This window comes from Monopterus albus, unplaced genomic scaffold (assembly GCF_001952655.1).
Source record: "Monopterus albus unplaced genomic scaffold, M_albus_1.0 scaffold52.1, whole genome shotgun sequence".
NCBI classification, from domain to species: Eukaryota; Metazoa; Chordata; class Actinopteri; order Synbranchiformes; family Synbranchidae; genus Monopterus; species Monopterus albus.
In genome coordinates, this window is record NW_018127932.1 from 2,475,584 (window position 1) to 2,492,089 (window position 16,506).

A 16,506-nucleotide genomic window follows, 5' to 3' on the forward strand; every position below is an offset into this window, starting at 1 on the left:
TTGAAGAAAATACAATGTGTTTTTTTTAATTGGTTTGAATGTCATCAGGAGTGTAAACCACTGTAAACAATGAGCTGTTGTCACAAGAAAATCCTGTTCACAAAGTTCACCCCAGAAATTCTGTTGTCCCGTATTATAAATGCAGTTTCAAGTCTAGTACACACTGCTGATGTCCCTGGCAATGCTCTCTTTTGTCTTGTAGTCACATATTTATATTGCACAAAACCTGGACCCATAAACCTTCTAAATTCAAGGAACATACACATACAGTAAATTTAAGTACTCCATATCCCCACTGAGCTATGTCTTGACTTTGATTTGATTTGATTTATTCTTTCAAGCATGTAAAGACAGTTGATATGTCAACACACATAATTTTACACATATCCAACAAATGCTAATCCAATATCAATGTGCTTATACCTAGTACATGCTTGAATGGCGTAGGAAGAAGTCAGACTTATCCAGTCCTACCCCATGACATCATCTTACCATCATTGGTTTGCAAGCAGTAAATAATTCTCTTCTACACCACACAAGTAATATACTAAAGAATTATTACAAAGTGTTAACATTCATACACCACACCCACAATGTTCCATCTGGTTAATCATTAAGCCTGTTCTTGCATATATCTTGATTGACACATATTTATATTTATGTTTAAACTTGTCAATTCTATTACTATTTTTTATGTCCGCATTTAAATTATTGGCAAGCAGTATTATGTAGTAGCTATCCTTGAAATACACTATGGTATATTTATGGTTTTACTAATAGGTGTCTGGAAGATATGTGTGCATGTGTGATGTATTAGAGGTAAAAACATTTGTGTAATAAAAAGCGTTTAATGCCACAGAAGTCAAGGTCAGGACAAAGAGGTGTAGGAGTGCTTCAGCGGTCATGTGACAGTGTTACACATGCCAGTCCTCCTCAGAAGAGAGATTCATCCAAAGAACAAACACTTTTTTATCCTTTCATTCCAATTTGTCAGTTTTCTTATAACTTGTGGTAACTGGAAGCCTCCTCCTGTTCACTGTAAACTGAGCAGATCCCATTGGAACCATATTTTCTTGTCTTCTAGCTGCTGGAGAGTACTGAGGGACTGTTGTTCATGTTTGCAAAATGGTTGGACTGTTGGAGGAAAGTGCTACACAGGGAAATTCAGATTATTGATGGATTTTTGTAATGTGCTGCATTTAGAGGCAGTTAACTGGCTGCATAAAAGCACAGTGGTACTGTTTGTTGTCCAGATGTCATAGGTCAATGCTGCTGTCAGCTTTGCAGAGAGTCATCTGAAATTTGTACAGAGCATGCATAATGATGCATAACTGACGAGGCACAATGTGCCATGTCTGTACTGCACAACCTTTCTTAACAGTGAAAGAGGAAAATAGGGAATATACAGTGTGGAACAATGGTCTTTCTGTGCAGGACATAACAGTACAACACATTTCTTCTTGCAACTTAGGTTTGTGCTTTTGACCTCAGTTGTTCCAGGCCAGAAAACGCTGGCGTCAAGATGTCACCTGAAGTTGCTGTCTTGTAGTTACCTCAAACTTCAAACATTATTATCCTTATAAAAGCAAGTGGATTCAGTTCTCTGACTGGTGCATTAGGAGGACATGATATTAAGACATGATGATCCTCAGCATTACAGCTGTTAATGTAACATTAAATAAAAACATTAAACACTAGTGTGTGGAAGGAATAAGAAACTAATCAGTAGTGATCATGACCAACCGCTGCGATTCTAACTAATTGCTTCCAGTAACTGAGAGCATCTGTTCAAAAGATACAGCTCAAGATTTTTGACACTTGTTTTACCTTCTGATACGCCTTCCATCTTCTCTTCTGTTTTCTCATTTTCCATGTTTTGGTTCTGTCTGGTCCAATTTAGTTCACAGCTGTCCAGTCCTAAAGTCCTTATTCCACTCAAGACAATTTCAGTCCACTCTGCTGCCTTGTGCTTTTACGCTGAACAAGCCTGTCTTTTGCTGTAATCACTCTCTTTCTCTCTTTGAAAGCATGTGAGTCCTATGATTTCCCTTATGCACAAAAACGCCATTGTCTTTAGAGAGTAGAGGGACAGACGGGAAAGATCGGGAGGAGAGAGGGAGTCATTTGTTTATCATACTCTAGCTGACTCCCTAGATGTAAAGAGGCATGACTGACTGTTAATCAGGGTGATTTACACAGCAGCACTGATTAGACTGAACTGAAAAGCAAGTCACTGCATCAGGTAAGTGATGCTATATAGGTGACAAGTGGACTCGCCAGTACATCAAGCACCCATAGCACTTGAAGAACAGTAGGTTTGATTACAATTTCTCAAACATCAGTCATTTGTCATTCCTTTCCTTTTTTAACTTTTTACTTTTTCTCCATCAAAGGGAGATCAGAAGTCAGGGTCAGGTACATGGTAGCAACCTTTAGAGCTGTCAGATGTGGACACAGAAGGAGGGTATAGATACCCTGTTTCTACTAGTAGACCTTCTGCATCAGAAGAACACTGACTCCTAACTCCCCAGCCATCATGCCAAATAAAGTTTAGAAAAAATTAAAAGAAGAGCAGATCATGAACATTTAGTTGGGGTTGTTATAAACCAACCTGTGTGGTTCAGCTGCTTGCCACACCTGTTCGCAATCAAGAAATCACTTAAATAGGACCTGCCTGACAAAGTGAAGTAGACCAAAAGATCCTCAAAAGCTAGACATCATGCCGAGATCCAAAGAAATTCAAAACCAAATGAGAAAGAGAATAATTGAGCTCTATCAGTTTGGAAAAGGTTATAAAGCCATTTCTAAAGCTTTGGGACTGCAGCGAACCACAGTGAGAGCCATTATCCACAAATGGCGAAAACATGGAACAGTGGAGAACCTTCCCAGGAGTGGCCGGCCGACCAAAATTACCCCAAGAGCGCAGCGACAACTCATCCAAGAGGTCACAAAAGACCCCACAACAACATCCAAAGAACTGCAGGCCTCACTTGCCTCAGTTAAGGTGAGTGTTCATGACTCCACCATAAGAAAGAGACTGGGCAAAAATGGTTTGCATGGCAGAGTTCCAAGACGAAAACCACTGCTGAGCAAAAAGAACATAAAGGCTCGTCTCAGTTTTGCCAGAAAACATCTTGATGATCCCCAAGACTTTTGGGATAATACTCTGTGGACAGACGAGACAAAAGTTGAACTTTTTGGAAGGTGTGTGTCCCATTCTGTGTGGCGTAAAAGTAACACCGCATTTCAGAAAAAGAACATCATACCAACAGTAAAATATGGTGGTGGTAGTGTGATGGTCTGGGGCTGTTTTGCTGCTTCAGGCCCTGGAAGGCTTGCTGTGATAAATGGAACCATGAATTCTGCTGTGTACCAAAATATCCTGAAGGAGAATGTCCGGCCATCCGTTTGTGCCCTCAAGCTGAAGCGAACTTGGGTTCTGCAGCAGGACAATGATCCAAAGCACACCAGCAAGTCCACTTCTGAATGGCTGAAGAAAAACAACATGAAGACTTTGGAGTGGCCTAGTCAAAGTCCTGACCTGAATCCAATTGAGATGCTGTGGCATGACCTTAAAAAGGCAGTTCATGCCCGAAATCCCTCCAATGTGGCTGACTTACAACCATTCTGCCAAGATGAGTGGGCCAAAATTCCTCCACAGCGCTGTAAAAGACTCATGGCAAGTTATCGAAAATGCTTGATTGCAGTTGTTGCTGCTAAGGGTGGCCCAACCAGTTATTAGGTTTAGGGGGCCAACACTTGTTCACACAGGGCTATATAGTTTTGGATTTTGTTTTCCCTTAATAATAAAAACCTTCATTTAAAAACTGCATGATGTGTTTACTTGTGTTATCTTTGACTAATATATAAATTTGTTTGACAATCTGAAACATTACAGTGTGACAAACATGCAAAAAGATAAGAAATCAGTAAGGGGGCAAACACTTTTTCACACCACTGTATAGCCATTATGGGCAGCTCATAGCAAGGGTTTGTATCAATATGGAAGTACATAAACACTTGGTGTTGGTGTACAGGTGAGAACAGTTCAGCTTTTTATGGAAACCCAGAGTGTTCAGTAATAAATAAAAACAACATTAAAATGAATAATCAAATGAATAAATTGAGTAAAATATATACTTGCACAGACAATTTGTGAAATCATTCAAAAAATATTAAAACTTAAGTCATTAGTTTGAAATGGTATTTCATCATTCTTACTCAATAGAGTTTTTGGGGGGTTATTTTTATTGTGATTATGGAAATTATTATTTCAAAGTGCTATTTTTCAATAGTCTGTTTTTATTTCAGATGTCTCTTTATGTCCCGTTACTACGGTGGCCTAGATGGTGGGACATTATGTTCATGCTGCTGTCTGTGACAGCACGAGGACAGGAGTCTCTGGGAGAAAGATATATGAATTATCACTGTCGGTGTTACGGATCGTATCTGCAGCAATATTATGAACAAAAATATATCTGTCCAGTAGGTGGTAGTAATGCACATATTAAGTTTTCTGCCAACTACCAAAAGAAGAAGATTTTTTTTTTTAGAAGAAGAAGAAGAAACAACTGCAGTTCTGGTCTGCTGCTACTCGTCACGTGATTGCTGTTAGCTTGTGTCATCGCAGAGCCCGTGTACGTTCTCTGATTGAGCTCTGTGCAGTTAAATTGGCTTATTCTGCTGCTGCGGTTGTCTTGTTGGCATTTAGTTTGTCATGCAGTATACTCCACCTGTTAACCTTTGACTGACAAATGGAGCGGTACGGTTCGGACACGGAAGGGGACGAGCAAGAGACGCCGCTACTACACCGGGGACACGAAGACAGAGTGCAGAGAGGTAAAAGAAAAACATCTCCACCTAATTAGTTAGCCAACACTGTCGGGGCATGTGGCTAGCTGAGCTGTTTTTTGCGATTTCACTGGGGAAAAGCATGAAAGCAACATGACTGCTAACATGATTTATGCAACCATTTGTTCACATGGCGAGAACACGATACAACCTTTCTTACAGGGTGTTTGTTTCTGTCATCCAGGGCAAATCTGTAGGGCTGAATTCATCCTGTGGGTTTGTACATGCTGACAGTTTAACTAGCCTGAGTCACGAGTTCAGAGACATCTCCCCTGAGCTCACATCATAAGACAGGCACACCTGAGCTATGAGTCGTGTGATGTTTTATAGTTTTAGTAGCATCATCGGTTTGCATAATGAATCATATCAGCAAGTAGTTGCACATTATGCAAAACCCAGAGACTTATGACAGTACACCTCTGGGGATATACTTACACAGACTTATCAGCCACTTAGGTTTAGTTAAAGAAATAAACTGTACGAGACAAGAAAAAGAGGCACAAGTATGACTACTCATGCAGTTAAATGAAAATGGTATCATCTGTGAAAGTCATTTTAGCTAGTGATCATGTTGATCTTAGGGCTGCAACTAACAGTTACCTTTGTAATTAGTCAGTTGATTGTTTTACTGACTAATTGTTTGGTTTATAAAATGTCAGACTGAAAAATTCCTTTCACAGTTTTCTGAGCTCAGAGTGATATTAAAAGTTAATATTTATCGTGTGCGGTTTAAAATAAGTTTCACTCAGTTTGGGCTACAAATAACTATTTTCCTTATCGGTTAACCTTCTGGTTACTTTTTTTTTCTTTTGTTGGAAATTACTTGTAATTTCCCACACTCCATGGTGACATCTTGAAATGCCTAACTGTGTCTAGATAATTAGTTTATCATCATGTAGATGTTGACTAATTGATGCAAATCTGCGCTCTGGTTTATATTCTGTGAGTAAACACACAAAAAATGCAGGCGCAAAACAGACTTTGTTTCCCAAAGGATCCATTTTGTCTGTTCTGTCACCAAGCTATAGAGGAAAGACAAAAAACAGAAGAGATAACTGTACTCTGCATGGCTGGATTTGTTGTCTTGTGTCACAACACACACACACACACACACACACACACACACCTCATAAAATAACTTGGTACATTTTTCATATTGTGAGATAAAGCACACATGCAATAACATCTCCTCTCTGTCCGTCACTGTGTAGCCCCGGCATGCTGTTCATCCCGCTATGGCCTGGCGCTGCTCTCTTCCTATGGATTTTTTGTGGTCTACTCCTTGCGGGTGAACCTCAGTGTGGCCATGGTGGACATGCTTAACAGCAGCCACCAGTCCAGCATCAACCACAGCAGCTCGGTGTGTCCAGCTGGTGAAAGCCCTGCACGGCCCAGTCACAACAACACAGTAAGATGTTTCATGCATGTTGTCCAACCTAGGGGATTTTCTTCCATTTTGCCAAGTAACAATGACAGTGGAATTTGAGAAAGCCTTCATTGACAAGCCTCAGAATGCTCGTTTGGAAAACACTACAAAATTGCTCTGTAACATCCGCACAAGATCTACCGCACACCAAAGTATGGATCTAGATATGAGTAATATTCCAGATATGGTGATCCAGAATGTTCACATTTATAGGGCTAGGGTGAGGGTAAAATTCACTTCAGTAAGACAATAAATAATGCTATAGACTTACAGCTAAGATCAATTGTAGCTGAGACTCTGCTGACTCAATAGGGTGGCAACAGATTTGATGTAACTTTAAAAGTTCATCTGTTAGTAAATATTGTTTTTCTTGAATAACTTTAAACCTAATGTGCTTCATAATACTAGGGGCATGTACTCATGGTCAACAAATCATATTATGAGGGTCACGCTACGATGGGACTATTGCTTTTAGGTGTAATGGCATTATGGGGACTGTGAGCTGCCTTGGCACAGAGTGTTGTCTAGCTAGAAGTATTTATTCAGTAAAGTTTAATAATATTTGATGCTGCTCAAATGCTGATATAGCTCTCAACACCTCCCCTCACAGGCCAGAGTGTACAACTGGGACTCTGAGACCCAGGGCTGGATCCTGGGTGCCTTTTTCTATGGCTACATCCTGACACAAATCCCAGGGGGCTATCTGGCCAGCCGCTTTGGACCCAAGTGGCTGTTGGGCTTAGGAATCCTGGGAACTGTAGTGTTTACGCTGCTCACCCCTGTGGCTGCTGACCTGGGTGCCGGCTGGCTCATTGCTCTCAGGGTGTTGGAGGGGATAGGGGAGGTAGGGAAGGTTTAAATTGTTTGCACATGCATTGTGTTCGTAGCATTAGCATCATTTGCACTTTTCTTTATGTGACTAAAGTAGCTACCACAATGTACAGTATCTTTGAGCACCCAAGTGAGTGTTAATAATAAAATCTAAATGGAGCTGCAGAATCAGACAGAAGATAGATGCGTGGATTATTGGCTGTACCTGGGTTTCATCTGTGTACCCCTGTTATGTTTTTCTTCAGGGGGTCACATTCCCTGCAATGTACACCATGTGGGCGGCGTGGGCCCCGCCTCTGGAGAGGAGCCGGCTGCTCACAATTTCCTACATTGGTAAGTTGCAGAGAAACAAGAGCTGCAATGTAGATAAAGTAAAAAAAAAAAAAGTGTTTCTGTTCCAAGAAAACAGTATCTTTTTGGGTCATGTGTCAGAATATTTTTGCATTTTAGTTGCTTTGAAACAATTGCTTAATCAGAATAGAACAGAACAATTGTGATTGGTCAAGTAAATCAAGTTATTAAGCAAAAATGCTACATATTCATCATTACTAGCTAATGGAACGTGAGGATTTGCTGCATTTGAATTGTTTGAAAGAAATTTGTGATGGATGTTTTACAAAATTTCCTTTAAAATCATATTAACCAACAGTAAAATGTCTTCACTTTAACAGTGTATATTTACATAGCAGACCCTTGCATCCTTGTCATCTTCAGTTGCTGGTGTTGTCATGCCGCTCTTTGTATATTCATCATTCAGTAGTTGCACTCTGTGCATTCAGACAGCTGTGGGATACAGATGTTTGTGTTTTCCCTTCCGTTTCTCCCAGGAGCCCAGCTGGGGACAGTGATAGCTCTTCCTCTCTCTGGTGAAATCTGCTTCTACCTGGACTGGACTTATGTCTTCTATGTATTCGGTAATATTCCTGCGGTGTCAGTAGTGAAAAGCATCAATAATATGAGGGACATGCTTATGATTTGCCAGGCAGGAATTTCTAACTAGATTTTTAAACTTATGGTTAATTAATGCACTTGTTAGAAAACTGGTAGCTAGAACCATTTTAGGCAGTGAAGGTGCCATCGTCGATGTGTTATGGAAACTTGACATCAGAGCAAAAGTGGAAAAGACAATTCTTTTGAACTCACCTTGCAGTTTGTTTCTCATCTGGTCTGATCAAGGAGACGTACACACATATGTCAGAAGCGTTTGCATATTTCTGACTTCTCTATTGATTGGTCAGACTTTTTTCCCTTTAATGCTTATTCACCACAGTGGTTTCTTGTGTCACATGAGCTTCTTCCAGTATCTGATCCTTCGTTCCCCTTTAGTCAGTGGAAACAATGATTTAACAAATTGAAGAAAATGTGCTTACAAATGGAATCAATAGAGAAATACCACTTTCTTCCTTCCTCCTTTACTTGACAGATGTTGGGACTGTAGTTTCAATAAACACATAGTTCTCAGTTGATGTGGGTAAAGTAGAGGTAATGAGTTGATCAGACCTTAGTTCAGTTCACAACCAGACCACCAATACACATTGTGGCAGTAGATATATGTATCTAAAAACACCCCACCGACTATGTACAGTCATTTGTGTGATGGGGGATTAATACAGGAAAAAATGCACATCCACCCAAGTTGATCTCTGGTATAATGAGTGCTTGTTTGCTTTCGTGCTTCCAGGTGCAGTTGGCTTGGTGTGGTTCGTCTTGTGGGCCTTCCTCGTCTTTGACAGTCCAAACACTCACCCACGGATATCAGAGCGGGAGAGAAACTACATCACCTCCTCACTGAAGAACGAGGTAACACCAGAAACCAAACAATGTCCTAAACTTGCAAAAAAAAGTTTATAAAAATGGCTTTTTTTCTGATTCATCTTCTATCTCTGGTCAACATAAGACTTGTCTATTGTCTTAATGTTTTCCTAGAAAAAAAGCCATAATTAGAATTTTAAAAAAAGCTTTAGTGCAGCTTGTTTATACTTGAATCAGCAATTTCTCAAAAAATGAAACAAATAGGTTTTTGTATCGGATATTACAGAAATGTTATTACAAACAAAATTGTTTAACTTATTTTGATTTTTCCTTATTTTCATTTTTTTATTGGGTCCCACATTTAAAATGTAAGAAATAATATAAAGTTTACAGAAGAGACAAAAGGAGAACGTTTAAATCTGACATGCATTGTAAAGGCAATTATTAATGTATCATGGTAGATGAGACCTAACTTCAGCTTTGTCATATGATGTGCTGTCCTTCACCCTGGTGCAGCCTCAGCAGAGCACTTGCAGGCATTTCTGCCCCATTGGTGTTATCTGATACTCATGTTACATAATTTCCGTATATTGCGGCATTTTATTCTCTTATCTGTCTTCCCCTGCTGTTAGGTCACAACACTCACCATGAGTCTGCAGCTGATGATGATAACGATACTCAGATGCACAGTTTCTTTCAAATTCTGTGCATTTTGTAACAGCGATAGTTAATAAAGGGTTGATCGGTTCTACTGGGAACTGGTGTCTCTGTCTGCCCTCTGATTTTAAATGACAATGCTTAAGGCTTTATCAGCATGTAGGACCTCTGTGTGGAAATTAGTATGTCATTCATGACAGTATGGTGTTTTTTTTTAAATCAGAAACCAAGAACACAACATTAAGAAGGAAAACAAGTTGACATTTTTCTTGCCACTAGGGGCAGGCACAGTTTTTGCCATAGAGGAGTGGTGGATGATAGCAGCGGCATCCTCTTCTCTTCTGTGAGGCCTAATTCAGTTTATTCAGCAGAGGGAGTTAAAACATGTCTGTATGAATGGATTTATCAGTGTAAATTCAGTGTACTGCCACATAAGTAAAGTTAACTAGATGTTTTGTCTTGCCCCTTCCTATTTGTTTATCAAGACCATAATTAATATTTAGGTGGTTGTTGCACATGTTTGTCTTTAAGAGTGGATGTATTAATCAAGAGCTCCCTGTTTTCTCTTTCCTGTGTGGCCCAGCTATCTACCTCTGCAGGTTACATCCCCTGGCGTGCCATTGTAACATCCAGACCGCTGTGGGCCATCGTTGTGGCACACTTCTCCTACAACTGGACCTTCTACACCCTCCTCACCCTGCTGCCAACATACATGAACGACATACTGGGATTCAGCATACAGAAGGTATGGTCAACATCACATACAGGCATTAATTCATGAATACAATGGTTAACAGACACTAACAGGGAGAATCAGATAAGGGGTCAGTGTGATCAAATCTGCTCTATTCCACACTCAGGCCTCCTGCATCTTTAGGCACTTTTAGACCAGGGGAACTTGTTCATAGTTCTTTGAACTGCTGGAGGTGGTAAGGGGCTTTCAGATAGGATGTGGCATTCGCTACGCTCGCCACAAGGGTTGTGTGGCAGTTGCTAGGTGACCAAAAAGCTTTCCAGGAGGCGGCTAGCTGATATTAACTAGTGTTTCGAGCAGTGGCCTTGGATGCACAATATACAGTATCTATACTACATGTCAGTAAAAACCTCTGGCTTTAGTTGTACTGATGAGGAGATGAGCTGCAGCCAAGTAGAAGAGGGTGTGGGACCACCGAAATAAGCTTCTCCATTTTCTCCGTCGGGTTCTCTGCAATTGGACGCATCGAGGGGTCATCACGGAGCACTGGGCCCAAGTTGAACTTTTTTCCTCAACTTCAGCACAGCGCACAGATGGCACGCGCAACCTTGTGCTATGCAACACATAGAAATGAATGGGTTCGATAGCAAAGTGCAGCGCCCACTGCGTTCTGTCTGAAGGCCCTGCTACCCATTTTACTGTGTGTCTGCACTGCAGGAGCTGCTGAGGACTATTATAGTTCTTATAGTCTGCACGTCGTGTGCTGCCGTGTGTCTCTCGTCAACAGAACGGTATGCTGTCGGCTCTGCCTTACCTGGGCTGTGCTGTGATTGCTGTGCTGAGTGGCCAAGTTGCCGATTACCTCCGGGAAACCTGCAACTACCCCACAGTCACTGTCAGGAAGGCCTTCACCATTGTTGGTAAGGAAGGGCAGTATCATTCTGTTATCTTGGTTTGTGAACTTGAGGTGGGACACCCAGTGCAACGTGCCTGTTACTGTTCTATAGGTATGTTTGGGCCAGCGGTCTTCCTGGTGGCAGCAGGATACACAGGCTGTAACTACACCTTGGCTGTGACCTTCCTCACTATTTCCTCCTCTCTGGGTGGAGTGTCAGCCTCTGGATTCAACATCAACCACCTTGACATTGCTCCCTCGTAAGAACGACTTTTCTATGACTACAATAACTTCTTGTGGAATAAGCTTTCACATTTCAAACATTTTAAACCTGCTATGTTACATGTACAAATACATTGTAATATTGGGTGAGTTTAATAGCAATAAAAACCTGTTATTTGACTATGTATTCTCTTTATAGGTATGCTGGCATTCTGTTGGGAATCACCAACACCTTTGCCACCATTCCTGGCATGGTGGGACCAGTTATAGGGAGAGCCCTCACTGTACAGGTAAACAAATGTACACGCAGATTGTAATTAACCACAGATCGTGATTAGTCTCCCCTTCCTCACTGTTCAGTGTTTTATACCTGTTCTAATATGGTTTTATATCACCAGCTGGCAATATTAAAAAATAAAGTGCTGCTCTCATTAGCTACACCTAGTGTGAGCATGGCTGGGAGTCTCTTTATTTTGCACTGCAGAGACACCATTAAATATTACTGGAGGGCAGCATACAACCTTCTCAAAGTTGACTTCAACACATCCAGTTACATGCTGCCCTCCAGTAACAACCAGGAATAATAATTTATGGTGCGTCTGCAGCTTAAAGTAAAGCTGCTCCTAGCAAGTTCACACTGAATGTAGTTAACTAGAGAAGCTTTTTAAAATGTATCACAGTATTTTTCCTGACAAAGGATCATGCATGGTATATGGGTTGATTTAAAAAATAATGTCCTCCCATGTTTCCAATTTCACTGCTGTAAACAGATGCACACTGGCAGTTTTGTCCCTGTACAGGACAGCATTCATACACATACCAACAAATAAACAGCAGCCTGTGACAGAGGCCATCTGCTGGCACGTGTGCAAGAGCATGGAGTGGCAATCACAAGCAATGAGTATAAGCGATGCATAACTGTGTCCTGACCCCCAGGGACACTGCCTACATAGATGGTGTCTTTCCTTTGTCTCGATGCCTCATGTTCTGTCTGATTGGTTTAATTAGCACCAGATCAGTAAGTTAACATTTGGTCACCAGGGGGCATCAGTACTACTCTATAACACAGTCTCAATTAGATAAACTAAGTGTGGCAGTAAATTATTAGTGACACACTGACACCTTCTTAAATTTAAGTACTAATTAACTGACTGTCCTTCAGAACACCATAGAAGAATGGCAGATTGTCTTCTACATTGCTGCTACCATCAACCTGCTTGGAGCATTGTTCTACACTGTGCTTGGCCAAGGAACAGTGCAGCCCTGGGCTATCCACGCATCCTACTCCCATGGAGACTGAGGCAGGACATGAGTAGCAGACTCATCTGAATCATCAGAAGGACAAGTCTCAGTGAGTCAGCGGGTATTTTCAGCTGTGTTGTAGCTCTCAGAGCACAGCTAACAGTGAGTAAGAGCCATATTCTTTAGTCTGTAAGCAGATTAACCTGCAGTCACAGCAGCTATTTCTCAGATGCTTTTGAGGCAAAAACCACACAGTGTTTCCCATGCACTTTACTTGAGCCTCCCACAGATATTTCATGTTTATTATTACAACTTTATCTGTCCAAGAGAACTGTGCCTACAATCAGCTAGCAGACAATTTCCCCTTGCTCTTGATTTTAGTTTTTTTTTGTTAGAGTGCTGTATATTATAGCTGCTGTTGCTCTGCAAGTGGACAATGTTAATCCAGATTCTTAAACTATAATGCTGAATTTTTGTTCCCTCCATCCAGAGGAATATTCAAATATAGCAAGGGAAAGGGAGCGCTTGGTTTGATGCAAGCCATCTCCCTCCTAATGCAAACACGGCAGAGACATTGTCATGTGAGGCTGAGATTACACAGGGATCTAAATCACGCTCACAAAACGATCTATTGTGCAGCCTTGTTCTAGACCATAGTTAACGTTAAGAAAAGCTGGGAATTTTTGAATATTCCCAGGAAGAGATAGCTTCTGCCCCACGTAGAATCTAATGCTGTGGGAAACACTGACAATATGCATCTACGAAAAGTATCATAGCTATAGGTTATCAAAGCCTTGTTGACCATCAGCTACTATGAATACCTTGGTAAATAAACTAGGAACTTCAAATGATTCCAGTTAAGTTCCTGTTTAGTGTCCAGGTTTGCCAACTTGCTACGCTCAGCTCTTATTTCTGCCTCAAGAGCATCCTGTAACCTTTGATTTACTTTTCAGAAGGATGCTTTCTGTCACTTGTAAAAGTGTAAGGAAAGGTTTAAGATAACATCAGATGTGCTACCCTGGCACACTTTCTGAAACATTATAACTGCACAGCACGCACAAACACTTGTTTGGGAAAATGCCTTACAGTGAAGCTCCTTAAAATTATTTTAAAGTGCTTTGTCTTTCATGTGATTGTAAATGGACAGTTTTTATATTTACTTGTAATATGGTGCAATTAAGGGATTTCATGTGTTGTGTCCACCAGGCACCTCTTAATAGAGGTAGTAGCACTTAATGAATTACTTTTTGATCTATAACACTAAGAAGAAGCCAGATGTTGGTACTTTTGTAATGAAAGGAAACCGTGTTTAAGAGGTTCATGGTGGACACAGCCTTATTCTATTCACGGGATTCACACTATCAGTTCTCAGGGATCTTATCATACAGGGACTGAAAAGGATGTTTGATCGCTCTACCACATACATGTACTGCATGTCCTTGGTTTTTAACTGTCAACTTAATTAGGTCCAATTTTAAAACTCAAGTCTTGGTACTCTATCAATGCAAAAAGCTGATTATGTGCAATTTTTCCATCAGGTTTGCACTTTAAAGCCACATGTATAGGCACTGGTTTTTTTAAACATAATGCCTCTAAAGAACTAAATCAAACCTAAGCCACAAGGTAAACATTTTGTCTTGGTTGCAGCTTCTGTCAACAAGTAGCATCATCCCAATTTAAGATGTAATATGCTTGTGCCTTATTACATTAAACACTGTCAGATGAGTTCTTTTTATTATTTCAGGTTTGCATCTACAGTCAGGCATAAAGGGGCTTTTGTGTGACTACCACACACACACACACACACACACGTAATCATTGCATCTGGTAACAATATCTTAAACCGCTTCATGTATTAGAAATAACATCTGTTGATCAAATCTGATATTGCCTTGGGTTATTTCATTAAACAGTTTTTTGACTAACTAAAGGAATGATGTGCTTTTTATTATTGCAATTTAATTACCTCTGAGTATCTGATGGAGAAAGTGCAAGAGAAGAAACATTTCGATCATCTCAAACCTATTTATTTCTCTACATATGTAATATTACAAACACTTGAAATGAACTGAACTATGCAAATTACACTTTAATAAAGTGACCCAAAGTGCTTCACAATAACAAATATGGTTTGTAAGAGTTTAGTGCTGGGAAAAGGTCAGTGATAAGACCATAAATAATAAGAGAATAGTTGGTCGCATTCCCTGGATGAACAAAGAAATGACAACTTTTACTCTGGTTTCACTCTTCATCCTGATGCTATTAATCTCATCTGCAGCCCACCCAGTGATCCAGTTCTACCCAGTCTTATCCACAAACCAAAATACAGCAGTTACTGACAGCATTTGGTCATGTGTTGAAATGTCTCACCTTTTGCTAAAAGCCTTTAGCTTTAGACATTTAATTATCATAGGATTAGAAAAGGTTGACCACCTGACTGTAAGACATTAACCATCTCTACATCTGAAACAGAATGAAACCAATACATCTATAATGACCCACATCGATTATCCAATATAATTCTGCAGCTTGTATCAATTTTATTCCTCCTGGACTCTGTTCTACAAATCCAACTAATGCAGAAACAACAGCCAACAAAAACGTCTTAATGACAGGTGTATAGATCTGTTTATATAATCTACATAAATTAACGTGTGCCAAGTCACACAGAGCCATAACAAGTCAAAATGGTTCGTCTATGTCCCCATAAGGCCCCAGTTCAGTACTGACAGGAGAGCTTGAAAGGGCACAGAACTAAACGTAATAACCAATTTTGGAAAAGTTCTGATGCTTTACTTAAAGTAGCAAAATCACCCTGTAGAAATACTCTTACAAGTCTGCATTCAAAATGTTCCTTAAGTAGCAGCACAGAATTGACTTTAACGTACCAAAAGTAAAAGTCCTCATGCAGAATTACACAATTAGATCACTGTATCTCTGACAAAGATGCTTCGCCGGTTGCTGGGTCTTATGATAAACTCATTTACGGTAACTGCCCCTGGTCCCTTGTTGTGATGCTGTGCAGCAGCGTGTGCGCGCAATTACGCAATACCCCCGCCTGTCCTGTGCGCTATAACCGGATCAGCAGCGTCCCCCTCAGCCTCTCCGGTCCTGCAGTCAACCTGACACCGGCCACTTCGCAGGTACGACACCGTACATCAAGTAACGGATTGAGGAGGTTTTGTATTGGATGCTGTCAGAAGAATGAAGTGAACGTTTACTTTAGCGGCGGGTCTCCAGGCGCAGTGTTGGGGATGTTGTGATACAGTGGGGGCTTGTAGGTGATACGAATCTAGGCGGCGGTAAGCGGGCAGACGATAGAACATGGCGGACGGCTGACATTTCGGTTAAATCCTTAAAACAACAGATCTGCCGCTATAGATGTGTTAAGTCACTCTCCGCTGTTTTATCAGCTTTTGCACAGTAAAGCGCACTGCGGCAGCCGCCGTGCCGTGACAGGGGAGGGATGAGTTAAACATGTGCATGTATAGTGTTCGTCATGGCATCGGGTTCACCTGAACAAGTCTGGCCCAGATCATGTGGGGGATTCGTGTTACAGCTGGATTAAGCTGCCGGCATCTCCACCCGGGGGCAAACTACATTCATTCTAAATCTAATCTCACTCACGTGGATTATTTAAAAGAAAAAAAAATGTATGCACGTGAAAATCCTCAAATTCACGATTATCACCATAACACTCATACAAAGTTGACAACAGCATGCACTCTGCCCTGCATTAACCTGTGTGCAATGCACCGCAGTGCCTGAGAAATGGCTGCTACACTAGTGGACAGGGGACCTGACAAAATGGTGGATTCTGGCTTGGAGTGAAGCTCTACTTAGGCTGTGGGAAGGAGGATGGTACTGTGAAACATCAGCTTCTAGTTGTGTTGATGACAGCACAGCAGGGTGGGAGTGAAAGAGGACAGCAGGGGT

The 16,506-nt window shown here is 40.9% G+C and overlaps 3 protein-coding genes across 4 annotated transcripts in view; 2 read left to right on the top strand and 1 right to left on the bottom strand.

Moving 5' to 3' along the window:
* The window catches only part of arhgef33 (Rho guanine nucleotide exchange factor (GEF) 33), an 11,193-nt gene extending 9,249 nt beyond the window's left edge, over positions 1–1,944 (bottom strand). Inside the window, exon 1 of the mRNA XM_020601822.1 lies at positions 1,828–1,944. Coding sequence (XP_020457478.1) covers positions 1,828–1,873 — 46 coding nt within the window. The 5' untranslated portion in view covers positions 1,874–1,944. The remainder of the gene's footprint in view (positions 1–1,827) is intronic.
* Positions 1,945–4,552: 2,608 nt separating this feature from the next.
* Positions 4,553–12,829, top strand: slc17a5 (solute carrier family 17 member 5). Its single transcript, XM_020601856.1, has 11 exons — positions 4,553–4,839; positions 6,063–6,259; positions 6,888–7,121; positions 7,354–7,441; positions 7,936–8,022; positions 8,790–8,908; positions 10,101–10,262; positions 10,999–11,131; positions 11,219–11,366; positions 11,528–11,618; positions 12,491–12,829. Exons 1-11 carry the CDS (start codon positions 4,755–4,757, stop codon positions 12,626–12,628), a joined length of 1,482 nt encoding a protein of 493 aa, XP_020457512.1. The 5' UTR covers positions 4,553–4,754; the 3' UTR covers positions 12,629–12,829.
* Positions 12,830–15,595: 2,766 nt separating this feature from the next.
* Positions 15,596–16,506, top strand: part of LOC109961115 (elongation factor 1-alpha 1) — a 6,176-nt gene continuing 5,265 nt past the window's right edge. Inside the window, exon 1 of one of the 2 annotated variants that reach the window (XM_020601719.1) lies at positions 15,596–15,713. The gene's annotated coding sequence lies outside the window, so the exon portion shown is untranslated. The remainder of the gene's footprint in view (positions 15,714–16,506) is intronic. The other variant, XM_020601717.1, reaches the window with a different exon arrangement.

Bases quoted from the DNA above. Each gene is read 5' to 3' on its own strand.
- slc17a5 (XM_020601856.1), top strand. From the start codon at position 4,755: ATGGAGCGGTACGGTTCGGACACGGAAGGGGACGAGCAAGAGACGCCG. The intron at 8,023-8,789 runs GTAATATTCCTG...TCGTGCTTCCAG, and splicing joins TTATGTCTTCTATGTATTCG to GTGCAGTTGGCTTGGTGTGG. The intron at 11,367-11,527 runs GTAAGAACGACT...TTCTCTTTATAG, and splicing joins CACCTTGACATTGCTCCCTC to GTATGCTGGCATTCTGTTGG.